At 43.5% G+C, this 23,581-nt stretch overlaps 15 protein-coding genes across 15 annotated transcripts; 7 read left to right on the top strand and 8 right to left on the bottom strand.

Moving 5' to 3' along the window:
* Nucleotides 1–217: 217 nt before the first annotated feature.
* Nucleotides 218–946, top strand: WSS1 (metalloendopeptidase WSS1; the record flags this gene model as incomplete). The annotated part of the gene is made up of 1 exon (XM_037290002.1): nucleotides 218–946. One exon carries the CDS (start codon nucleotides 218–220, stop codon nucleotides 944–946), a length of 729 nt encoding a protein of 242 aa, XP_037145897.1.
* Nucleotides 947–1,665: 719 nt separating this feature from the next.
* Nucleotides 1,666–2,469, top strand: CUZ1 (Cuz1p; the record flags this gene model as incomplete). Its single annotated transcript, XM_037290001.1, has 1 exon — nucleotides 1,666–2,469. The coding sequence occupies one exon, from the start codon at nucleotides 1,666–1,668 to the stop codon at nucleotides 2,467–2,469; it is 804 nt and encodes a 267-aa protein (XP_037145896.1).
* Nucleotides 2,470–2,686: 217 nt separating this feature from the next.
* YCK1 (serine/threonine protein kinase YCK1) lies at nucleotides 2,687–4,459 on the bottom strand (the record flags this gene model as incomplete). Its single annotated transcript, XM_037290000.1, has 1 exon — nucleotides 2,687–4,459. The coding sequence occupies one exon, from the start codon at nucleotides 4,457–4,459 to the stop codon at nucleotides 2,687–2,689; it is 1,773 nt and encodes a 590-aa protein (XP_037145895.1).
* Nucleotides 4,460–5,180: 721 nt separating this feature from the next.
* AAH1 (adenine deaminase) lies at nucleotides 5,181–6,233 on the top strand (the record flags this gene model as incomplete). The annotated part of the gene is made up of 1 exon (XM_037289999.1): nucleotides 5,181–6,233. One exon carries the CDS (start codon nucleotides 5,181–5,183, stop codon nucleotides 6,231–6,233), a length of 1,053 nt encoding a protein of 350 aa, XP_037145894.1.
* A 41-nt stretch (nucleotides 6,234–6,274) lies between these two features.
* SPL2 (Spl2p) lies at nucleotides 6,275–6,844 on the bottom strand (the record flags this gene model as incomplete). Its single annotated transcript, XM_037289998.1, has 1 exon — nucleotides 6,275–6,844. One exon carries the CDS (start codon nucleotides 6,842–6,844, stop codon nucleotides 6,275–6,277), a length of 570 nt encoding a protein of 189 aa, XP_037145893.1.
* Nucleotides 6,845–7,871: 1,027 nt separating this feature from the next.
* Nucleotides 7,872–9,365, top strand: ARO9 (aromatic-amino-acid:2-oxoglutarate transaminase; the record flags this gene model as incomplete). Its single annotated transcript, XM_037289997.1, has 1 exon — nucleotides 7,872–9,365. One exon carries the CDS (start codon nucleotides 7,872–7,874, stop codon nucleotides 9,363–9,365), a length of 1,494 nt encoding a protein of 497 aa, XP_037145892.1.
* Nucleotides 9,366–9,554: 189 nt separating this feature from the next.
* Nucleotides 9,555–9,944, top strand: GIM3 (tubulin-binding prefolding complex subunit GIM3; the record flags this gene model as incomplete). Its single annotated transcript, XM_037289996.1, has 1 exon — nucleotides 9,555–9,944. The coding sequence occupies one exon, from the start codon at nucleotides 9,555–9,557 to the stop codon at nucleotides 9,942–9,944; it is 390 nt and encodes a 129-aa protein (XP_037145891.1).
* Nucleotides 9,945–10,110: 166 nt separating this feature from the next.
* On the bottom strand, nucleotides 10,111–10,509 carry HG535_0G00495 (uncharacterized protein; the record flags this gene model as incomplete). Its single annotated transcript, XM_037289995.1, has 2 exons — nucleotides 10,111–10,382; nucleotides 10,449–10,509. 2 exons carry the CDS (start codon nucleotides 10,507–10,509, stop codon nucleotides 10,111–10,113), a joined length of 333 nt encoding a protein of 110 aa, XP_037145890.1.
* Nucleotides 10,510–10,765: 256 nt separating this feature from the next.
* Nucleotides 10,766–12,241, bottom strand: MEP2 (ammonium permease MEP2; the record flags this gene model as incomplete). The annotated part of the gene is made up of 1 exon (XM_037289994.1): nucleotides 10,766–12,241. The coding sequence occupies one exon, from the start codon at nucleotides 12,239–12,241 to the stop codon at nucleotides 10,766–10,768; it is 1,476 nt and encodes a 491-aa protein (XP_037145889.1).
* Nucleotides 12,242–13,391: 1,150 nt separating this feature from the next.
* YGP1 (Ygp1p) lies at nucleotides 13,392–14,408 on the bottom strand (the record flags this gene model as incomplete). Its single annotated transcript, XM_037289993.1, has 1 exon — nucleotides 13,392–14,408. One exon carries the CDS (start codon nucleotides 14,406–14,408, stop codon nucleotides 13,392–13,394), a length of 1,017 nt encoding a protein of 338 aa, XP_037145888.1.
* A 1,200-nt stretch (nucleotides 14,409–15,608) lies between these two features.
* On the top strand, nucleotides 15,609–16,301 carry HG535_0G00470 (uncharacterized protein; the record flags this gene model as incomplete). Its single annotated transcript, XM_037289992.1, has 1 exon — nucleotides 15,609–16,301. One exon carries the CDS (start codon nucleotides 15,609–15,611, stop codon nucleotides 16,299–16,301), a length of 693 nt encoding a protein of 230 aa, XP_037145887.1.
* Nucleotides 16,302–16,854: 553 nt separating this feature from the next.
* CBK1 (serine/threonine protein kinase CBK1) lies at nucleotides 16,855–19,395 on the bottom strand (the record flags this gene model as incomplete). Its single annotated transcript, XM_037289991.1, has 1 exon — nucleotides 16,855–19,395. The coding sequence occupies one exon, from the start codon at nucleotides 19,393–19,395 to the stop codon at nucleotides 16,855–16,857; it is 2,541 nt and encodes an 846-aa protein (XP_037145886.1).
* Nucleotides 19,396–19,838: 443 nt separating this feature from the next.
* Nucleotides 19,839–20,501, bottom strand: RPL42A (60S ribosomal protein eL42; the record flags this gene model as incomplete). Its single annotated transcript, XM_037289990.1, has 2 exons — nucleotides 19,839–20,155; nucleotides 20,498–20,501. 2 exons carry the CDS (start codon nucleotides 20,499–20,501, stop codon nucleotides 19,839–19,841), a joined length of 321 nt encoding a protein of 106 aa, XP_037145885.1.
* Nucleotides 20,502–22,293: 1,792 nt separating this feature from the next.
* CHS7 (Chs7p) lies at nucleotides 22,294–23,241 on the top strand (the record flags this gene model as incomplete). Its single annotated transcript, XM_037289989.1, has 1 exon — nucleotides 22,294–23,241. The coding sequence occupies one exon, from the start codon at nucleotides 22,294–22,296 to the stop codon at nucleotides 23,239–23,241; it is 948 nt and encodes a 315-aa protein (XP_037145884.1).
* Nucleotides 23,242–23,311: 70 nt separating this feature from the next.
* HG535_0G00430 (uncharacterized protein) lies at nucleotides 23,312–23,542 on the bottom strand (the record flags this gene model as incomplete). The annotated part of the gene is made up of 1 exon (XM_037289988.1): nucleotides 23,312–23,542. One exon carries the CDS (start codon nucleotides 23,540–23,542, stop codon nucleotides 23,312–23,314), a length of 231 nt encoding a protein of 76 aa, XP_037145883.1.
* Between the last annotated feature and the right edge of the window lie 39 nt (nucleotides 23,543–23,581).

The raw sequence follows: 23,581 nt of genomic DNA, 5'->3' as shown, positions 1-23,581 counted from the left end.
AACAGAAACTCTGTTGCCTTCGTCGAGTTGATCGTTTAAAAAGTATTCTTTAAATCGACAGATCAGCATCACATTAGACCTGCCGCCTACGCACACAGGGTAACTTTCACAGTGAGTCAATAATAAAGAATTATAACACTTTTTATTTTGAATTCATCGACTTCATCACAACCGCAGGAGACTCATCTTGATTGTCGTGGACTAATAGGGTGACTAGATGACCAGTGGTGGTACTGGTGCTAAGAATCCGCATGTGAAAGAGTTGGCGGTGTTACAAAGATTGCCTAACAAGGGAGATGCATTGGAGATACTGGGAGATATTGCCCACAGGGTATCTTATTTGATGAAAGAACACCAATTCAAGGTGAACTCACTGGTGGAATTTTATCCCAAAGATAAGCGATTGTTGGGCATGAACGTTAATAGAGGAATGAAGATTATGTTGAGGTTGCGAAACCCACATGATGAGTATCAATTTCTGCCTCGAGAATCGATCATTGGAACAATGCTGCATGAGCTGACGCATAACCTGTTTGGTCCTCATGATAACAAGTTCTATAAAAAGCTAGACGATTTGATAGGGAGGCAGTGGGTGATCGAGCAGCAAGGACTGTTTGACACATTTTTGGGATCAGGCAAACGTCTTGGGGGCCAGAGTGTAAGAGGCAGAAGAGCCGTGAACAGCGTCAGAATTTCAAAGCTGTGTGGAACAAGATTGGGAAGTGGCAGCAACGAGGCAGTTCCAAAACTTTCCCCCAGAGAGCTGGCAGCCAAAGCCGCAATACGAAGGGCGAACGATAGCAAATGGTGCCATGATAATGATGATCGGATTGTGGAAAGTCTAATACCGAAGGCAAAGGATCTGCATGTGATAATCGTAGATGAGGATGTGATAGATGATGACGCCAGCTCCACTTACAAGCCCGAAATCATTGATTTGACATAATCTGCTGTTGATATAGAATTACGAATCAGAGCGGAGAACACAAACCAGCAAATCAGGCCATACGTCATTGTACTGTACCTTGTGAATGGGTAGCCGGGCAAATTAATGCCGAATTCCATTTTCAAGGTTTTTGACTGGCGGTCGTATGAAAGCCAGTGCTACATTAAACAGCTCAAACAGCGGTTCACGCACGCTATATAAGCTTAAGCGGCCGCAAGTCACAACATAGCTGAATGGCGACCAGGGCCTACACACCTCATATGTTTTCACTAAGAAAGTGTCGAGATTGCGATCAAGATATGGGGTCAGAGGGGATAAATTGATCTCCTCAAAAGCCAGTAAACCGTTGCGGCCCCAAATAACCATGAGCTATCTATGGTACCATAAGAGTAGCAAAAGAGTGCAAAAGAGTTATACAATCCACTGGATTCCACAGTTGAGTACTTTTGTGTCTTAGTCACATGATCCAATTGAAGGCTAATTATATTATCGGAATTTCTTGGAAAGGTGGCAATTACAAATGGAATAGAAGAACACAGAACTTGCATCGGCGAGTATTTAAATCAAACGAAAGGGCGTATGTGTGGCAAATTCATATTTTGAGGTTTTAATATAGAAGCTGTTTCAAACTGAAAATTTATATGGCTTGTCGACAGCTACACTTCCAGACTTTGGGAAAATTATAAGATTGTTGAGACTAGTGAGAAGTATATTTCAAGATGGCAACTACCGTTGAAAAAGAAACAGGCATGCTCGATGTAGGAACACACTGTGCTTTCTGTAGGCAACTCGATTTCCTACCGTTCCATTGCACTTATTGTAATGGGGACTTCTGTGCGAGTCACAGGAGCAAAGAGGCACATCATTGTAAATCGCTGATGGAAAAGGAGCAGAATAAGAAAGTGCCTGTCAAACCCCCCAAGGATAATGGCGGCAAGTACTTCGAAAGCTTATTGCCGGAAAAAGGGTACATACGGATTCGAGATGACCAGAATCAGAAAAATGCTCAAAAACCACGGATAGGCGATACATCTATCATTAGCTCTACTACAAACAAGAGTGCACTTGATAAGCTGGCCAAATTCTTTAAAAGACGTGAATCTAAAAAGGATGTCACGAAAAAAACAAAATCAAAGACTTCAAATAAAATGATACAGTTGATAAACCTGAAAAGAACCGCAAAGGGTGATAGTAGTATCCCTTTGGATAATAGAATTTACGTCTATTGTCTTGTACTTGATAGTGATAATGACGATTCAAATGAACATCAAATATACATCAATAAGGTGTGGCCCGTGGGAAGAGCCTTGGACTACATCGCTAAGCAGTTGAATGTACCAAATCAGAATAATAATTTCAAAATTGACTCTGACCAGAAACTCAACCTATACAGAAAAGACGATCAAACAGGCGCAATTAAGTATTTATTGTCTGCTAATCGTGTCTCCACTGATATCAAAGATCTAGATTCTCTCTACCTGGTTCGTGGGAATAGTGATCCCGAATCTTTGTCTTTAGTATGACATAATGCATTTTTCTTTTCTGCAATGGTCGATCTATGTAAATACATATAAATATATACGCATGTGTATGCCAAAAGAAGTAATTGTTAATGACCGGCGTACTGTTGTTTATAAATCTAAGATGAAACTAAAGGTACAATAGATATTGTTATAATGTTATAGAGATTGCAACTTAGATTTTCATTTTCTAATTTTGATTTCTCAACAGCATTATCTCTTAACAACATCCTAGTTTACTGAAGAATCCTTTGTGTGTTTCAATTGACCCAGCAGCCGTATTCTTTTGATTTTGGGCGTTGTTTTGATTAGGAGAAGCATTTGGTTGCTCCTGATATTGATATTTATTCGTGCCTTGTTGTGGGGAATTTGTAGAACGAAATCCGTTTGGTCCACGATTGTTTTGATATGGATTAAGCCCTTGTTGCGGACCTTTCTGATGTTGCTGGGCATATTTTTGTTGAGTTTGCTGCTGGTATGCTTCATATGAGGTAGGATCTAATTTGTTCGGTTGAATGCCATTTGAAGTTTGGTTGCGCAGATGATCCTGTTGCTGAGCGTGAGCTTGGGCTTGAGCATGAGCTTGTGCCTGGGCTTGGGCTTGGGCTTGGGCGTGGGCCTGCTGTTGCTGTTGCTGTTGCAATTGCTGTTGCGTTAGCTGTTGTTGGGTCATTTGGTGTTGTTGCTGACTTAGTTGATGATGCCCACCGCCCGCAGCTAGTTTGTTTCTATGTCTTCTTGATTTATCATTGGGAGGATTTGGATGTCCATAACCATGTAAATTGGGTTTTTTATTAATCGCTAAATCCCAACCACGACCACCATTTAACTCCATCCAATCGTATTCACCATCTGCTGTTTGGCCAAGATCGTCCAAAACAGATAACAATAATCTACGATACCCCTCGTAATCTGGTGTTTCTTCGAAGGATAAATTTCTAACGATTTCCAAATAACGACCGAATTGAATTGGCAAGCCCTGGGAAAGATCATAAACATTCGTCGATCTCTTCTTTTCACCAATTTTCTCATATTTTTGTTTATTATTAGGAGCCTTCAAACCTTGCCATGGTAGCTGACCTCTTAAAAAATAAAAAAAAACATGGCCCATCGCTTCCATATCATCTCTTCTTGATTGTTCTCTCCCAAGATGGGTATTAATCGACATATATCTTGCTGTACCACTTAAAGATTTTTTCTCTCTATATGGTATGTGCTGTTTCGTCTTTGGATCACGATATTGTTTTGCCATACCAAAATCGATCAAGTGAACTTTATTTTCATCTGGTTCACCTGGTCTACCAATTAAAAAATTATCAGGTTTAATATCGCGATAAATTAAGTCATGTGTATGCAGATCTTCAATGAGCGTGATCATTTGAACGGCGACTTGAACAACCGTTTTAACTGAAAATCTACGACCACACCAATCGAATAAATCTTCCAGTGATGGGCCTAATAAATCAATGACCAAAATGTTGTGTAGGCCCTCTTGACCAAAATAATAGGCTTGTGGAACACCAGGTGTGCCACCTAAAATTTTATATGTCCTGTATTCATCCTTCAATTGGGGAGCTTCAGTTTTTCTTGGTTCAAATTTAATCGCAACAGGTAGCCCATTGATCATATTAGTACCTTCAAATAAGACACCAAAGGACCCTTCGCCAATTTTCTTACCGATTTTATAATGAAGCCCCACGATTGTAGAGTCGTCACGTGACGTGCTACTGGTGGAGTTTGAAGTATTAGTATTCAAATTACCATTATTGCCACCATTTATCGGATTTGCGGCACCGTTAATACCAGACATAACTGGTAAGTTACTAACAGCTGTGTTATTCCCGGTACCATTGCCAGTATTGTTATTACTTGGGTTACCATTGATCAGTCTATTCATATTCATGCCAGATCCGGTGTTTGTATTTGTTAAATTATTGACGGCTAATGCTGTATTTGCAGTTGCCATTGCTGGAGATTCCGTTACTTGTGCCATTAATTTCGTATCACAGTCGAAAACTGCATGCAAAGACTATATGCCGTATCGTTTCACAAAGAGCCGTATTCACGTTCACAGTCCCTTTAATAAAGAAGTCACTTAAAGGCGTAGATCGCGTAAAACTAGCTTCTGTTGCAACAAGGCTACAACAATGCTCGATACCACTTCCCACTTCACACACGCAATTTGTGTGTGTATCTGTTTTCTTTTCTCTTGTCGCTTTCGGTGCTTGTTTCCTCGAGATAAACAAACACTTCTCCTCTTGTGCTGTTTCGTCCACAATCGGTTCTCGCAAAAGCGAAGGCACCACAATCAATCGATAACTGTGTCTAGGTGAAAGTTGCGCCTTGCACTTCACAGTTCTTCCAGGTATAATCCAGCTTTTGGCCAAATAACTCTTGGATACCCTTTCTTTTACTAAATAACTCACTTCTACCGTATCTTTGTATTACCTCGTCTGCCTCATATTTCCCTCTGTGGATTCCTCCACTGGCTTCATTCTCACAGACGGCACATGTCGAAAATTTGATTTCTCACCAGATAGGAGTGAAGAGAAAAAAAAAAAAAGAAACAGAAGACGGGTAACATCGTCATAGCCAACGAAGAGTTTTTCACCTTGATAAGAGTTTATCAACTCGATGCCCTCTCATCTCTCTTTCTCGATAGTGTTGCAGCGTTGAAGTAGCCTCATTTCGATTCAGGTATAACAAGGAGAAGTATGAGTGCTGTATCTGTTGAATTCCTGAAAGAGCTACCCAAATGTGAGCATCATTTGCACTTGGAAGGTACTCTGGAGCCAGATCTGCTATTTCCGCTTGCGAAGCGTAATGGGATTGAGTTACCGGCAGAGTTTCCTCAGAGCGTGGAGGAACTCGCTGCCAAGTACTCTCAGTTTCGTGATTTGCAGGACTTCTTAGATTACTACTATATCGGGACGAACGTGCTCGTTAAGGAAGAGGACTTTTTTGATCTGGCATGGGCATATTTCACCAAGGTGGCTAAACAGGGCCTCGTCCACGCGGAGGTGTTCTTCGACCCTCAATCCCACACCAGCAGAGGCGTTCCCATCGCAGTTGTCACACGCGGATTCTCCAAGGCCTGCGAAAGAGCGCAAAATGAGCTGGGTATATCAACAGAGCTCATCATGTGTTTGTTGAGGCACGTGGAGCCGGAAAAATGTCTTGAAACCATTCAAGAGGCAACACCATTCCTCAAAGATGGTACAATCAGCGGTCTGGGGCTCGATTCTGCCGAAAAACCATTCCCACCGGAGCTCTTCATCGAGTGCTATGAAGCGGCAACGAAAATCAATCCCGATCTCAAACTGACCGCCCATGCTGGTGAAGAGGGTAGCTCCGCATACGTGGTCAACTCTCTCGATCTCCTGCAAGTGACCAGAATCGATCACGGTATCAACAGTCAGCATGACGAGGAACTGATGGCAAGATTATCGCGCGAAAGAATAATGCTAACCATGTGTCCACTCTCAAATGTGAAACTGCAAGTTGTCTCCGCGGTGGGCGAACTCCCCTTCCAAAGGTTCTTGGACGCCGACATTCCCTTTTCTGTTAATTCTGACGACCCTGCCTATTTCGGCGGCTATATCTTGGAAAATTACATCGCGTTGAGCGAAAGCTTTCCACACTGGGACCATCAGACCTGGGGGAAAATCGTCAAAAACAGCATCGAGGGCTCTTGGTGTGATGCGAAACGTAAGCAACAATTGCTGGCTCAGCTAGAAGACACCATTACCAGACACGCAAAGAATTAATCGCCATTTTTTCATTTACACATTTTATAAATATACCGTATTTACTCCTCGTCACTGGACGAATCGAACATCGACTCGTCAATTTCGCCGTCCTTCAACCAGAACTTATCCACAAGCTCTTCGAGTTTCCTCTGTCTCAACCTGATCAGTTCGGAGTCCTGTGACAGTTTCCTCTTGTGCGAGAACTTGTCGTTCAGATAGTTGTTGTACTGAGAAAGAGCCTTCGTGCTATCGAGTGCCACACTGACCTTCGAGTGGTACTGTTGAGGCTTCAATCGCCTGAAATTCGCCGCCATGTGCGACAGGACAGATGCGCTCTCGCGTTTCAAATGCCTTTGACTGTGGCTATAGCTGTTGTCGCGGCCGCGGCCACCCACGGCTGCTGCATCGCTGAAATCATCGCCGCCACAAGTAGACCCCGAAACCACGCTGTCAATCACACTGGCAGTGGCACTGCCACTGCCTGTGTCGCCCATAGACGCGCTGAAATCCGCCCTCGCCTCCTCGCCATCCAAGGGCTCCCGCTCGCCGTAGAAGTACGCCAACGACCCGTTGATCGGCGAGTTGAACTGAAACAACAAATCGCTATCTTCTGTACCTGCAGTAGCCATTAGCGAATATATGCCCGTCTTGACTTGTCACGCCCGTCTTCACGCCCGCAACTCCCAATCCTCTGCCACTCCACCTCCCAACTTATATACCGATGCAGCCCGCGACACACCTGCAACATTTCACCGACTCCTCCCTCTTTGCAGAGCTACTCTAAGTGCCAGAACCGAGAATAACAAAGCCGCGAATATTACGCACGTTTTCGAGTCCGCATAACCGTTGTGACGATCTACTGTCACCTCCCTGAACTTCTTCAATGCATTGAGCATATTGCCCACGTTGATACCTGACTGCTGCACCGCCCAAAGACCCTTTCAGCCCATGCTGTATTGTGCTAGCGGCGACTCTGCCACCTGCAGTGCCAGTGATAATATAATAAACGCTCCACGTGCGGCGTCACTTGGAATTGCCAGACCTGCCCCTCGTGACAGGATGAGAGGTCGAACGTGAAGAATACGGCCAAAACCAACAACACCCCGGATCACCGCGCACGAAGATCCGATCTGTGCCCTAAGGGTGCACCTGGTAGGGCTTCGTTTTGAAGTTAGGGCTTCGCCTCGGAATCAATCTCCTATTTCGGACAGCGGTGTCTCGTTCCGGATGATGCCCTTTTTTATATCCGTTGCCCGTCGGTGGAGATTGCCGTTTTCAGTGCGTAAGGCAGGCTGATTGTGAACGGGTGTCTGTCATTTCAGTGATGTGTCATAAAGGATACGCGATAGGATACGATGGGATGGGAATGGATGGGCAGGGCCAGCAGGGTCAGCATGGGTCAGCATGGGTCGGAATTGGGAGTAGTCGTGTGGTATTCTGTTGTTGACGCAGCACCAAAACAGAGGATATGGGTGATGGAACGCCGCCAAAGCCCCGATTGGAGATACTGTTGACCGGCGGTATATAAATACAGCGCAGGAGCTGAGCAGGAATTATATAAAGGAGCGCTGTGTGGTAGATTACGGCAAAGCTGCGTCCGAGTTGGTTTAGAGTCGGTTCACACTTGGTGCAAACGGGGCTATAGCGACACATATCATGGCTGGGACAGACGACGAGAGCCTGAAGGCGCACTACGCGCCGTTTCTATCAGAGAGGGATAAATACAGAAAGCAGTATTCTTTCTGGACGAGGGATCTTCCCGACGAGGACAGGATCGAGCTGGGCGGCGGGATGCCGAACGTGGGACTGTTCCCAGTGCAGTCGATTGCGGTGCATCTGGTGGATGAGCCGTTTCAGGGCGCGCGGAAGTCGGACTTGGTGAACCATTGGAGCCATTTTGACTCCCCGGAGGGGTACCCCATCGCAAGATCTTTCCAGTATGGAGAGACCAAGGGCACCCAGTTGCTCATCGATTTCGTCAAGCACATGATCGGAACGCTGAATAGGCCGGCGTACGACAATTGGGACTGTATACTGGCAAATGGGTCCTCGGACGCTATGTTCAAGGTCTTCGAAACGATTTGTGACTCGAGCACGACCGTGATGATGGAGGAATTCACTTTCCTGCCCGTGGTGTCGAATATCAGAGCTACGGGTGCTACTTGCATACCATTGAAGATGGAGCTATCAGCCGACCCTGAGGAGCAGGGCATAGATTGTGACTATCTGGGCGATTTGCTCGAAAACTGGCACTCAAAAGAAGGATACAAGCACTTAAACAAACCAAAAGTTTTATACACTATTGCAACAGGTCAGAATCCCACCGGTATGACTTTGTCAATGGCTAAAAGGGCTAGAATCTATGAACTGGCCCACAAACATGATCTTCTAATATTGGAGGACGATCCGTATGGATACTTGCATTTCCCAAAATACGATCCATCTGACCCTTTGAGGAATCCTTATCATGGTTTATCCACACAGGATTATATTTCCAAATTTCTGGTTAAGTCTTTTCTCACTATGGACACAGATGCTAGAGTGATACGTTTGGAAACCTTCTCGAAGATTTTCGCACCAGGTCTCAGATTAAGTTTTATTGTTGCGAATAAATTCCTGATGGGAAGAATTTTGAATCTTGCTGAGGTAACGACAAGAAGCCCAAGTGGTGTCTCGCAAGCATTGGTCTACTCTACAATAAAAACTTATGCAGACAGGAAGAACTTCAATGACGAAAACGAGGCGATGTTTCAAGGCTGGATACAATGGATAATGAAAGTTGCCGCTCAGTATACGCACAGACGGAATGTTACACTTAAAGCACTGTATGAGACAGAAGCTTATAAGGAAAATCTGTTTTCTGTGATGGAACCTTCAGCGGGGATGTTCATTGGTATCAAGATTTGCTGGCCAAACTCGTATGAATTAAAATGTGAAACAATTTTTGAAGAAATGGATGCCTTGAATACCGTGCTTTTGAAAAGCGGTGTTAGCGTTATCTTAGGCTACAGAATGGCCGTTGATGCGGAATTCTCTGCTGAAACTTGTGATTTTCTCAGAATTACAATCGCTTATGCAAAAGATGATAACGAGTTGATCGAAGCTTCGCACAGAATTGGTAACAGCATCATGTCATTCTTTACCAAGTAGATTGCGATGTACTGGAAGATGCTATATATCATAAAAGCTATCTATTTGCTAGTTTTTTTACTTTTTAGTTTTTACCTAGGAAATATTCATAAGCGTAGAATTGGTTGAAAAACGTACTCTGAGTGAAAAAAAAGAGTAAGAAACAAATCAAAGGCAATACAGGCAGCAATAAGCAGCAAAACAGTAAAGATGGAGCTACTACCGCAAGGTCAAAAGAACAATACAACAGTCAGCTATGATGATCAACAAAAAATAAACAAATTCTCAAAACTTATAATGAAAAAAGATACTCTTGAGCAAGAATTGAAACAACAAAGACAAGAAAAGGAATATCTTGACGATGTGTCCTTAGAACTGGAACTAGTTGACGAGGAAGAATTGGTCAAGTACAGAGTTGGAATGATTTTTTTGCATTTAAAGCAAGCAGATGTTGTCGAACAGTTGGAAAAAGATATAGAATTAGTCGATTCCAATGTGGATAGATTGGAAATTGAAGAACTCCAATTGGATTCTCAAATTAGAGAGCTCAAGACCAGCCTTTATGCCAAATTTGGTGACAATATTAACCTTGAACGATAACTTGAAAGTCATTCCGCATAAATTATCGCATTTCAATACGCCCCCCTCCCCCCCCCCCTACGTCTTTTATTAAATGTATATAGATAATCCATACAGATATACACTGAACTCACATCGAACAGAAAAACGAAAAACCTAAACCATAAACCATACATAAATGAGTAAATCAATACTCATGCGCCGAGTAAGCATGAACCTCCGAGTCCTTCTCCAGAAATATATGACAATTAAACTTATCCTTGATTTCTTGCAACTTTTCCTGCAAAGTTGGTACCATGTCGTCTGATAAGTCAAGAGTGAAACCCTTAATCAGCATGTATTCATGAGTAATTTCACCTCCTAATTTATCAACTAATAACTTGATATCATCGAGAAATGTCGACTCAATAACTTGTCCGTTCTCGTCAATGGTCAGAATGTATGAACTTGTAGTCGAGGCTAAAAACAATCGTTAGTATTGGAAACCTCTTAAAGGGACTGTGAATCAAAGTAAGTTAGACATACTTGCTTGAACAATGACCAGAAGCAACGTCGTAAATATTGAAAGAAACTGGTAGAATCTCATCTTGTAGTCCTGCTTTTATTCAGGTGATGGAGTGTCAACCTTTCTTCTTGTATGAGCCCCCTTCCTTTATATAAAACGCGACATATAACAGGGGAATGTCGTTTAAAAAGAGTTACAATTATTCAGTGTATATTAACTTTATATTATTATTATATTATTATTACATATATATCTATATCAAAATATCTTAATATTCATATGTATTTCAATTACTCATGATTAAATACTTCAAAGTGCTATTGCTTCGTGTATTGTATTAAGCAGTGACTTTTTCGTTTTCAGCACCGGCACCCGATTCGCTACCACTGGAAGGACCAATTTTGTCATCGATCTGTTCAGCTGGTGCTGGCATTTGAACGGAAGTTTTGGATCTGACTGGTTCAGGGATATAAGAAGTATCTTCTCCGTAGGTGAATTCACCAATTTCAGCTTCATCAGTACCTAGCTCTTCTTCTTCTGGTCTTAATCTTAGTCTTAAAAATGGAATTCTGTCAAGAATCAACAGTAAACATGCTGTTACGGTAACAGTCCAGGCGATGGTTGAACACATAGCTGCCAATTGATAACCGACTTGTCTCCAGTGGTGATTTAACCAACCACCATCGATTGGGGCAGCGTAAGAACCAGCTGTAGCATTCACGTAATCTGCAGCAAAAATACCTGTTAACACAGAACCGATACAACCACCAACACCATGCAATGCCCAAACATCCATACCATCATCAATGTGCAAAACGTTCTTCAAATCTGCGGCAAAGTTGCAACCCAGAGCAGTCAAAAGACCGATGACAAATGAGGACCAGACGGGAACAAAACCTGCTGCTGGTGTGATACCAACCAGACCGGCAATAATACCGGAACATAGACCAACAGTCGTCCATTTACGGCCAAATCTGAAGTAATCAATGAACATCCAAGTTAGACCACCAGTTGCAGCTGCTAAATTGGTGTTCATTGCAGAGTACCAAGCTCTGATGGTTGCGTTACCAGCAGAACCTGCATTGAAGAATTGCCAGCCGAACCATAGGAAAACGGTACCTAGAACAACAGATGTAACGGAATGTGGCTTATACTTTGGCATGCCTGCTTTGGCGACAGGGTCGTTTCTCTTACCCAAGATCAAAGCGTAAATCAAAGCACCGTGGCCCGAGGCAATGTGAACAGGTCCACCACCGGCATAATCCAAATCACCGAGCAGGGCTAACCACCCTTGGGCATTCCAGGTCCAACAAGCCAATGGGGAGTATACAATGGTCATCCACAAGAATAGGAAAACCATCATTGGGAACAAACGAGCTCTTTCACACGCACCACCCAACATCAAAGCACCCGTCACGGCTGCAAACATACCCTGGTAAACAGCGAACAGAATATCAGGTAACGAGGAAACCGACGATGGAGCTCCCAGAACGTTCATGAAACCGAAGAACTGCAAAGTACCGATAAAACCATTTCCCCGGACACTGTGAGAAAACGACAGAGAGTAGCCCCAGAAGAACCACTCGAAGATCACAACAGACGCCGCCATCATAGAGGCCCATAGCAGCGACAGCGCGTGCTTCTTCCTAGACATACCACTGTACAAAAGACCGATACCTGGAACCATGATCCAGACACCGGCCGCAGCAACACCGATCCAAGCCATATTGGCCAGCTCGAATTGCGTGTTCATGTCTGTGGTCAAGGAGTCACCTCCCGTACCTTCTCCAGTTGGTGTGCCTGTGAAATTCATTGTCAAACGACTGTAGTACTCTAGATCTGTAAAAAGAGGATACTGCTGTCTGTGTAAGAATCCTGACTGGATAAACAACACAAACAACACAAACAAGACCAACAGCTGCTAGATACTGCATACTTACCTACGCTCCTTTTATATAAGCCAAAACAAGAGAATCTTATGAGAATTCAGGGACCCATTCCCTTCCTCGTACGGATTACGGTAACAACCGTTCTCCTACGAAGCTAAACTAAAAAACCTATCATCAGTATTGCTCTATCACTGCCTCTGCCGTTGCTCTTCCTGCTGTAATTCTCTGTTATCAGGCGGATCTATTCTTTCCAACCTGAAATTCTTATCAGTTTTTTTTTTCTCATCTCTCTGCGTTTCTTTTTGTAAGTCATGTATTCACGTCAATCAGATAACGAGCATGCGGTAAAAAAATCAGTACAACGTCCAACCCTTTAGGCAAAGCCCTATGGAAACGGAAGGAAATTCGTGAGGGCAGCCTGGATATGCCGATTAGCAGGGCACCACGCTTCGTTGGCCAATCATAGGAAGAGTTGGCTTAGATAAAGAACAACATGACTAATTGGCTGAAAGAGCTGAGAGAGGTGAAAGAGGCGATCGAGTGAAAGAGTACCCGGTTTCGATCAGGCCGCTAATCGGAACAGGCTCTTGAAGTGAGTGGTTTGAGATGAGATGGATCATGCAGTTGATAAATCATTGACGATCATGTAGAAGTCACTGCAGTGGTCTTGCATGAGGACTTGCTTGAGTAGTTGCGAGATGCAGAGTCGCAGAGTCGCAGAGTCGCGGAATTGCAGAGTCGCAGAGTTGCAGAGTCGCGGAATTGCAGAGTCGCAGAGTTGCAGAGTCGCAATAGTTATTAAATGACATTCAAACACATAACTAGATAATTAATTAAAGAATCTTAAAGGGCTAAGTTTTCAAGTCAAAATGTAAATTATGTTAGACGACGAACCATTGTTTTTTGATCTGCCAATCATCTCTCTGCGATGAAGGACAGAAACACGTCTTTCGTTTCGGTACTTTTATTCGAAACGTAGAAGAATGAAAATGTTTGTTTTGGGTATCATTAGGAAAAGGTCATTTTTGGATTTTCTTTTTGGAAAATAAAAATACAAGTACAGTTGGGTCCTGCTCATGGGAACACATCGTAGATATCATCTGGATTGGTGACACCATTGACGATGGCGATGGAGAGTAATAGCTGTGCTTGAGTTGGCGTCAAGTAACCTGCAGAAATAGCGGTCTCTGGGATCTCGTCATCGAGGACGTAGCCCAATCCGGAGCTGGACTGTGCGTAAACGACCGGCAAAGTGTCACTGGACAAGGACGAGGTGCTAGAGTTTGCTGCAACGCTGGTGACAACGACGACCAAACCGTCCAAGGAAGAGCTCAAAGAGCTGATCAAATCAGGAGAGAAGTCACCGTCGTAGATGACAGGAACCACTGGCGAAGAGGTCAAATTAGATTGAACGGTGGTGAAGTTGGAATACTCGGATCTGATGCTAGAATCGTCGCTGACCAAGTATGGTTTCGAGGCGTCCAAGAACCATACAGGGCCTTCCACAGTGGTGATACCAATTGGAGTAGCGGCAACACCAGAGTAGATCAAGCCGGTCTCGTAGCCGATGGAGATAGGACCGCGTGTAGCACTGTCTGGGTCGGTAGCAACCCACAAACCGGTGATAACATCCTCACTGATGACCACGGTCTTGTCGGTGTCGAAAACGACTGACGAGAAGAAAGTCAAACTTTCGATCGAGGCAGCGCTCGACACAATAACGACACCATAGTACTCATCGCTCTCCAAACTTTGGTTGACCAAAGAGCCCAACTGGTACAGTTCGGTCAAGTTCAAAGACGAGGTAGTATTGGAAACGGTAACAAAATCGACAGACTCGAACTCACTTTGGTTCGAGTAAATGTCATAGTAGCCACCAGTGATGAAGACCTGCAATTTAGGTTCGACGCCACCTGGAACGGTGCCGTTGGAGTTGTTGGAATGGTTCGAGAGGTTACTGGAGTTCCATAACACACCACCAGTGCTGTTGGCGGCAGTACTGAAAAGTGATGGCAAATCACGTTTGTAAATTGGACCAGCTAAGACGGTGGCACAAGCGGTCAACACACCGAAAACAGATGAAAACTTCATTTTTGTTTGGGACCTCACAATAGAATCACAGCAACAGGAGCGGAAGTTCTTCTTGTCTATATCACAGTAAATAAGACAGAATCCAAGACGCAAGAGGTACAGACAGTCATCCCTAATGGGATTGCATTGCCTTTATATATTATGCCGTAATATTGCTAATACGCAAATTTTATCCAAAATCGTGTGTAAACTACTGAAATCGTATTAGCAAATGTCGTGCGTATACCATGCCCATAAACGTACAATTATCATACAAACTTTGAATGTCCCATCTTAATAAGCGTCTTTTTTTCTCGCAAGTCCTGTGGCCATGCCATACTACTATTGCAATAAAGTCAAAAAAGGCGCTTCGCTGCGATGACCATAGCATATTGTCCTCAAAATAACTTTTCTTCCTTTCTTTACTTTAACCTTTTAGAGTCTTTATAATCGTCAAGTAATGCCCTATTCGGGTATACTTTTACCCAAACAGGAGCAAATTGAAACAGTCAAAACCGGGGTACCTTAAAACTACGCCCAGACCGGGTAATTGATAGACAGCAACAAATTAAAAAAAGACAAATAGAGCGTTTCCTCGGAGAAAGCAATGTTTTCTTCTGGCCCGTTTGAGACAATGACATTCCCGATCCGGATGCGGCATTACCCAAAGTGGCAAAGTTATAGGGGAAGGGGCGCGTTACGACGCATTAGGGCGCAACATTGCTAGGGCAAATAATTTGTTCCTTGCGGGCTTTATTGAAATTCGCTCTGGTTTCTGGCCTGGGTGGGCTTCCATGGAACCGGTGGGAGTGATGGAATCGGTCGACTCGATAAAAGTTAGATGAGAGGCGGCGTGCTCTCTGCGATGGGCGGCTTTGTGGGACGTCCAACAGCGGCTTCAGCGGCTTCTTGGTTGTGGCGAGATGAGAGGCGAAGCGAGGTGAAGCGAGGCGAAGCGAAGCAATACGGAACGAGGCGAAACGGGCGAAACGACGGGAGACAAGATCCGAGCTCCGTCAGGGGAGGGCTGTCCGGAGTTCTGTGAGTCCGAGCGTGTCCGAGCTGGGGAGGATGTGTGGGTGTTGATATTGGGCCGGGTAAGTGTGAATGCCACTGTTTGGTCCGCAAGGAGAGGGAAAACGGAAGGACAAGAGGTACATACACTACACTCAGCCCAACGGTGGGCGTGTCCGATTGGCAGGTGTTCCTGAGCATTAAGACATGGTTGGTGCTACGTGGCAGTCGTTACTGTGTAACGTCGTTTCGGTGGTGACTTCAAGTTGGGGCCTTTTCAAGTGCACCAAGGTGGTTCTGCCGCCCAGTCTTAGTCAGGCCGGTCACAAGCAGTTTTTGACCAACATAGCGGTAGCGTTCACCATTGTTAATAATGTGGCCAACATTGCAAACCACCTTGTCCAAAGGCTAGCTAAAGATGCGCAGCTGAAAAGAAGATGGTATAACATCAGTCGTCACGTGACCCTGCCAATAGCGATGGTTCTTGAATCTATCGTAGCAACCGTCTACTGGCCATTGAGATTGTTTGCACTGCAATTCATCATGCAGGATGTTGCCAAGGGCAGAGCACCAATTCCTTACAAAGTTGACATCGCAATTCATCTTCTGCCGCTGGTCTTTCAACTGTACGATCACTATTTGTCTGGCTACGGCTCGAGATTCAAACTTTCGTATAAACATTCGTGGCTTATCATTACGAGTTTTGGGCTCTTTTACAATAGATATCTTCATTTTTTGATCGTCCCAAACACCATCCAAAGCTATCCGTACCCTTTTTTGAATGTGGATGAGCCCCTGAGGTCGGTTATTTTTGTGGTGGTTACTTCAGCTTCATGTCTCTTCTACGCGTTGTACCAGAGCTTCACTCCCAAGGCCCAGCCGCTGACCAAGAGAGAGTAGGGACTCGCAGCTCGGTCACAAGTTCAGATCCTTTTTAATAAAACGGTTGCGCTGCCCTGTCCTGCCTGCGCATGCGCTGTTTACTCCATTGGAAGTCATCGATGTGCCGCATTTCTATCTATACCCTATACGTTTCTGTTGAGTATTGATACTACCGTTACCCGCATCGCTGTGTCTTCCTAGATTCGCCTCTTGTACGAAAACGACGATTCTCATAAGAAAAGTGAAAAATTGTTTGTTCCCTCTCTCTTACACCTTACTTTTGGTTCTTGATTTTATTTTAGATCCCTAACATCATATATCATCACGAATGCGAGTATTATTTTATTTTAAGAAGATTGTGTTCTTTTACTATACCTTTCTTACTTATGATACTTGTCTAGTGTAGATAAACCACCAAGAACGTTGCTGGGCGCCTGATGTCGATCTTTTTTAAGAATTGAGATGTTGGGAATCAGCTGTATCTACATTATTTTACCTAAATTTGTTTGTGTTTTTCTTGTTTTATTCTACGTAGTATTTCTATTTATGTTTCTACCTATGATTAGGTAAATCACAATGCATTTTTCCTTGTCAAATAATCGAATCTTGAGTAAGTGTAACCAATGAATGGCAAATCCTCCTTTACTGGTGCACTGCCATTGTTGTTTGTATTGACACCTTGTTTAATCATCTGTTCTCTTTGCTTTGCGGCTTGAGCCATTGCTGGTGAGTCAGGTACATTCTCCAGCTCATCTGTTGGGAAAAATCTTGTATCTGTGATCGAACTTAGTTTGGGGATATATGGCGCCTCGACCTGTCTTATTGTATTCCAATCCACACCGCGGAAGAATGGGTGGCTTTTGATTTCATCCGCCCCACCATGTCTACCAAGTCTTTGATCCGAATGAGTTAGTAACCTCCTGATCAGATCTTCTGCTTCATATGATATGTGTATGTCATCAGGGAATTGTAATGTTTGTTCAAAATTCATTATCTTACGATAAGTTTCTTGCGGAGTCTCTGAACAAAATGGGGGCCATCCAATTAAACATTCATACATAATTGCACCAAGAGACCACCAATCACATTCTTGACCATATCCTTGATAGAGAAAAATTTCAGGCGCAATATAATCTGGGGTACCGACTGTTGAATAAGCCATCAAACGACGAGACTTCCTCCAAGTTTGAATTTGCTGTCTATTCGACATTGTTAAATGGATGGCATCGACAAACATTGTCTGTCTATTACTATTCTTTTTGCCATTAGTATTGTTGATAGGATCTTCAGGCCGAGTTCCAGGTTTGCTATTTTCTTCATCTTGTTGTAACAATTTTTTATAGTAGTTGGAGTCATGCGTCTTATGAAAACCAGTAGAAAGCCCAAAATCCGATAGTTTTATGTGCCCCCTTATGTCAATGAGAATATTATCTGGTTTGATATCTCTATGAATAAATCCTTGTTTATGAATAGCTTCGATGGCAAGAATACATTCCGCCATATAAAACCTTGTAACATCTTCTGTAAAAAGTTGCCATCTGATTAGCATTGTCATGAGATCTCCACCAGGTAAAAATTCCATAATTAGATAAAGATATTGGGTATCTTGAAAGGAATAATATAATGAGACGACCCAAGGAGAATCACTGCCAGCTAAAACATCTCTTTCAGCTTTTACATGAGCAAGCTGATCTTTCTTGTACATCTCGGACTTCAGTAATGTTTTCATGGCATAGATTTTACCAGTATCTTTCTTTTGAACCAGTCTTACTTCACCAAAGGCACCTTTACCAATAACTTTAACGGTATGAAAATCGTCTAGGGATAGCCTCGTCCTTCTTAATCTTAAAAATTGAGATTCTTTTTTACCCAAAGAGCTCAATTCTCTATTTTTCCTTTCATCAGACCAGTCCTGTAGCGTAAGCTCGGATTCTAATTCAACACGTCTTTGATTTCTTTCAATGGCGTATTTAACAGACGTTTGATAAAAATTTTCGACTTTTAGCTTTATCGCAGCAGCTTTGTCCTGTGTAGTTTTCGTAAGCAGATCTGGTCTCCTCTCAAAATACATATAATTAGAATGATGTGTAGGAGATATCTGTTGCTGCTGTGCTTGGATTTCAGACTGGGCTTGGGCTTGTGCTTGTGCTTGGGCTTGTGCTTGTGCTTGGGCTTGTGCTTGTGCTTGGGCTTGGGCTTGGGCTTGGGCTTGGGCTTGGGCTTGGGCTTGGGCTTGGGCTTGGGCTTGGGCTTGGGCTTGGGCTTGGGCTTGGGCTTGGGCTTGGGCTTGGGCTTGGGCTTGGGCTTGGGCTTGGGCTTGGGCTTGGGCTTGGGCTTGGGCTTGGGCTTGGGCTTGGGCTTGGGCTTGGGCTTGGGCTTGGGCTTGGGCTTGGGCTTGGGCTTGGGCTTGGGCTTGGGCTTGGGCTTGGGCTTGGGCTTGGGCTTGTGCTTGAAGGTGTGCCTGGGCTTGACCCGGAGACTGTTGTGACTGGACTACGTGCTGATTTCTGATACTTCTAACAGGGCTAGAACCATACATATTCATCTGTTGCGGGTGACGCAAAGGACTACTGGATCCACTATGATTAACTGCATTTTGACTATAATCAGATTCTGCAGAATATTGACTAGGTGAAAACTGCGACTGTTGTTGTTGCTGAATTTGATAAGGTGAACTTATTCCTGTACCATTTTGAATCTGGCTACGAGAATTATTATTGTGCATGTAAAGACCCGAAACCGAAGGGGGAGGTGTATTTGTAAATTGATTAGGTGTGCCATGATTGCTGCTATTTTCTGGTGTTGCTGGATAGTTCAAGGAGGGAACGTCTGTAAATCCACCAGAAAGCATCGATCCAATGGCTTCATTCTGTGGTTGACCATGCAGCGAAGGTTGAGAGTTCTGTTGCCTCATATAATTCTTACTGAATGAAGTTACCGGTGGCTTCGGCACCGGCTGGCGCATGGTCCTATCAGCTTGTTGTTGTTGTTGTTGCTGTTGTTGCTGTTGATGTTGTTGCTGTTGTTGCTGTTGATGTTGTTGCAGCTGTTGATTCTGGTAGTATTCCTGACCATTTGTAGGTGATCCATAATGACTGCTACCCGAAAACATGGTAATTTGCAAATGATCCAGATTGTTTGCGAATATTACCAGTATTTGAACTGTTTTTTTGTCCCCTGGTTGATTTGGTTCCTTAATAGTTTCGCGTTCAATAAGAAGAGAATGATAATATGAATTAAAAGTTTGTGTAAAGCGCACCAATGATATTTTCACCACAGTGCTTCGTATCTTATATAGTTCAATAGTGTTCTGCCTCGTGTTAGTTCAGTTACTAAATGGAATCAATGGAGAAAGTTCATTTTGAAAATCAATCTCGAAAATTGATCCTGAATACACGACAAGAAAAAAATGAAGAGAATGCTATTATAAACAACAGTCTCTATTAACATGCTGACTATAAAATGGCGTGCATTTGGTTATATGGGGAGAAGCTACATATATATATATTAAAAGTAAAAGTGAAAATAAAAGTGAAATTAAACTTAAACTTAAACTTAAAATTGTAGAGCTTGACCCTTTTGTTTTCTTTCACCACCCAATTCAAAGTGCTTACATCTCTTCAAGGATAGTTGAGACTTGGTCTTACATTTAACACATTCCAATCTCAAGACAACTTTCTTGGTAGTCTTTGCCTTTTTGTGGAAAATTTGCTTGGTTTGACCACCGAAACCGGATTGTTTACGGTCATAACGTCTCTTACCTTGAGCAAACAAGGAAGCCTTACCAGCTTTGTATTGGGTAACCTTGTGCTGTTGGTGACTACGGCATTCTTTACCTTTACAATAGGTCCTTCTGGTCTTTGGAACGTTAACTATACGAGAATGATAATCAGTTAGTAATTCGTTCAGTATTTACTGCTGCTCAACACTCATTGTATTGACCTTGAATTGTGCCTCCGGTCTTCTTCGGGATTCTGTAACAGCTGCGTTCTCCTCCCATTCAGCCCGACTAGGCCGCTCTACACTCCAATGCTCTATCCCTTGGCATCATGTGCGATATCTTGCAGGAAATTGTTCCTTCCCACCCAATGTCATATCCACTCTGGGATGTCTTAGCACGTTTCGCTCTCTCCAACCCATTAATTGCATCAAATTCATCCTCTATTCGAATGGCCTCTGCTGTGTTGCGCTTCACATTACACCATGTAACATACCCATTGTTGCTGATAGTTCTTGTTTAGTTCAGACCCTCCAGATTCGTAAAGTTCAAGTTCCACTTTTTTTTAATACCCACTCGCAAGAGATGTAATTTCGTCAAACTGACAATAATGCCTGCTGCTGATTCCACCTGTCTCACCATTTGCCCAAACTCTGGATTGCTGCTCTTACTGCCGCAGTGCTCGGTACCAACAGGCCTCCATTGCTCCTGGTGCGACCAACTCTGTCTGAGTCTACAAGCTGGCCAGCGTGTGTTCACAATTCCCGGCCCAAGCAGCCTGGAACAGAAAGCCTGGTCTAAGCAGCCTCTGCCCAGCTGGCGCCGAATGGGCGTAACACTCGTCTCCTGGGCTGGGCTCCACCATGCTTCACAGCCTTACATTTTGCGTCCACAGTTCCGGTTGCGGCACATCGATCGCGGGCACTGAAAAATAATTTTTCATTTCCAGACACAAGCTCCGGATGTAGCAGTCACAAGTAAAAGGGTGTGTGGGTCTCGTTTCAGCTCGCAGTCCCGTCGGTTCTGGTACACCCACTACCCACTTCTTTTTTCGATATGTTTGTTCGTTTCGCGTCATCACCTTTTGAGGGTTCGGGATGTGTGTGCCTGACAGGGTTCTTGCTCTCAGGCTAGAGTTTACAACTTCTTCTGAAACTTATCACTTATAAGGAGGACCAAGCGAGTCTTGGCAGAAGCAGACAGGTACAAGAGAGGCAAGAGCTAGTGTGAGGTACCTTTCGGTGCGAAGAGCTCTCTTGTGTATCAATTAGCGGGGATCATATGGGAAACGGTTGGCAGCAAGGCTCGCGCAAGTTGACAGGAACAGTAGGGCTGCCGATGGGATGAGATGATCGTATTTGTATAGGCCGTGAGCTGAAGAATCGTCGGCTCTCTGTCATTCTGGTTAAAGTTGTAGGTACAGACACGGATGTGTACTGGTGTTTTGCTCGCAAAACAAACTGAAGCATTTTAGCCGCCGAGGTGTCGGGCAGTTGTGTAAGACGGGAGGCGGGAGAGATCCTCCCCGGAACTCCCTGGGCATGTATAACACGCAGAGCGCGAGGGATACAAGAGTTTATTTATATTGTCCCGTTCGCATTGAGCATGGATTTCGGCAGTGTGGCTGTGTGCTGGAAATAAATGGCCTGCAAGGTTGAGAAGGGAGCAGGTTTTTCGAGGCCAAACGACATTGAATGAAGTTGGGCTGTGAGAGCGGTCGTGCTGTCAGCAATGACGCTCAGGCGGTATGAGGGGGTGAACTATTGATGCAGATGTCAGTTACTGACGCAAGTGTTCAGGGAAGAGGGTTGGAACCTTGCAGCACGCCGATGGTAACCTTGTCAGCATCAGTCTAACCTAAGAGGTGGAACTGGTCTCAGGGCTATTTCCCTCTGATGGCGCGTCGCCTTGTGGAGGATAAGGTGTAATCACACTTACACTAGAATGTATGATGCTGCGAGAACAATGTTAAGGTGGAGATAGCTACAGTACCGGGACATTTATGGTTCAGATTCCAGCTCGACGCAGAGATAAAACCACAAGCTATTCGCATTATTACAACTCTACTTATCAGAATTTGAGCTTTGGGTTTTGTATTATTACCCTGCTTCGGTCCTTTTTTCCACGCAGGCCGGAGAAATGAACACGAATTTCACACAAAACGTGTTTGGATGTAGATCAAAAATAGAATGAAGCTTGTTACAGAGTGTCGAGCATTTACAAAGAACCATACATCTCTTTCGCACAGTCATTCGCTCAGTCATTCTTTGAAAGTCGGTTAAGAAACAGATTATGGGCTTTGGAGACTTTGCAAGGATATGTCAGAAAACTCCATTGCCATTATGTTCTGTTGTCAAGTCAAATACTCATATGATTTTGCCAAACTCAACCGTGATTGATAATTTCAATCCTCAAAATTTGACTATTGGCATATTGCCCACATGTTATGCCAGATCGATCGACGTAGCTAATACAGTTATATTCGGTATTGGAAATGCATTCGTTAACATAGGTGCAATAGTTGTCATTTTAATCATTCTTTACAACGTGAGACAGAAATTTACCGCTATTGGTCGTTCAGAATATCTTTATTTTTTTCAGTTGAGTTTACTTTTGACCATTTTCACCTTGATCGTCGATACGGGTGCATCTCCTCCCGGCTCACGATCATATCCTTACTTCGTTTCCATTCAAATCGGAGTCGCAAGCGCTTGTTGTTACACTTTACTGATAAATGGTTTCCTCGGCTTCAGACTTTGGGAAGATGGCACCATGAAATCTATGTTACTCATACGTGGAGCATCAGTTATTGGATTTATTGCGAACTTTTTAGCCGCCATTTTTACCTTCAAGTCATGGATTGCAAGAGGCTCCATTCATGAAATGAATACTGTAGGGCTTTTTGTCATGATGTATATCATAAATGCAATAATTTTGGGTATTTATACTATTTGTCAATTGATAATATCGTTATTTGTTGTGCGAAATTTCTGGGTTACAGGAGCTATCTTATTGGGTGTATTCTTCTTCGTCGTGGGCCAAATAGTTGTTTTTGCCGTCTCAGACCTTGTTTGCAAAAGCGCAAATCACTACATCGATGGTTTATTTATTGGTAGCATTTGCAATCTTTTCACACTGATGATGGTTTATAAAATATGGGATATGACGACAGACGACGATTTAGAGTTTAGCGTCAGCGTAAATAAAAAAGGAGACGTCATGTATGGGGAGAACTATTAATATAATCATAAAAGCATAGATATTGTATAGCATTTTCTTCATATAAAAACACACACATATATCAGGGTGATCATTTATCTGCTAACCGGCTCTTGGCGACTTCGATAATTTCCTTTTCTTTTACATATACAATATTGTTAATCGCCTGAGTTTGATTAAACGGATATCCACAATCAAGATTCGGGCATATTACCACTGCATAGTTTTGCTGTATTAAGCATTTTTTTAAATTCGTTGTGCAATCTGGACAAACCGCTGTTGTTGCATCGTTTAGCTCCGCTTCACACTTCCTATCAGACATAGAATGGTCTCTTGTATACCTGTATTTGAACGTTGATTT

Source organism: Zygotorulaspora mrakii, chromosome 7 (assembly GCF_013402915.1).
Source record: "Zygotorulaspora mrakii chromosome 7, complete sequence".
Taxonomy (NCBI): domain Eukaryota; kingdom Fungi; phylum Ascomycota; class Saccharomycetes; order Saccharomycetales; family Saccharomycetaceae; genus Zygotorulaspora; species Zygotorulaspora mrakii.
This window is presented reverse-complemented; position numbering and strand designations above follow the sequence as displayed.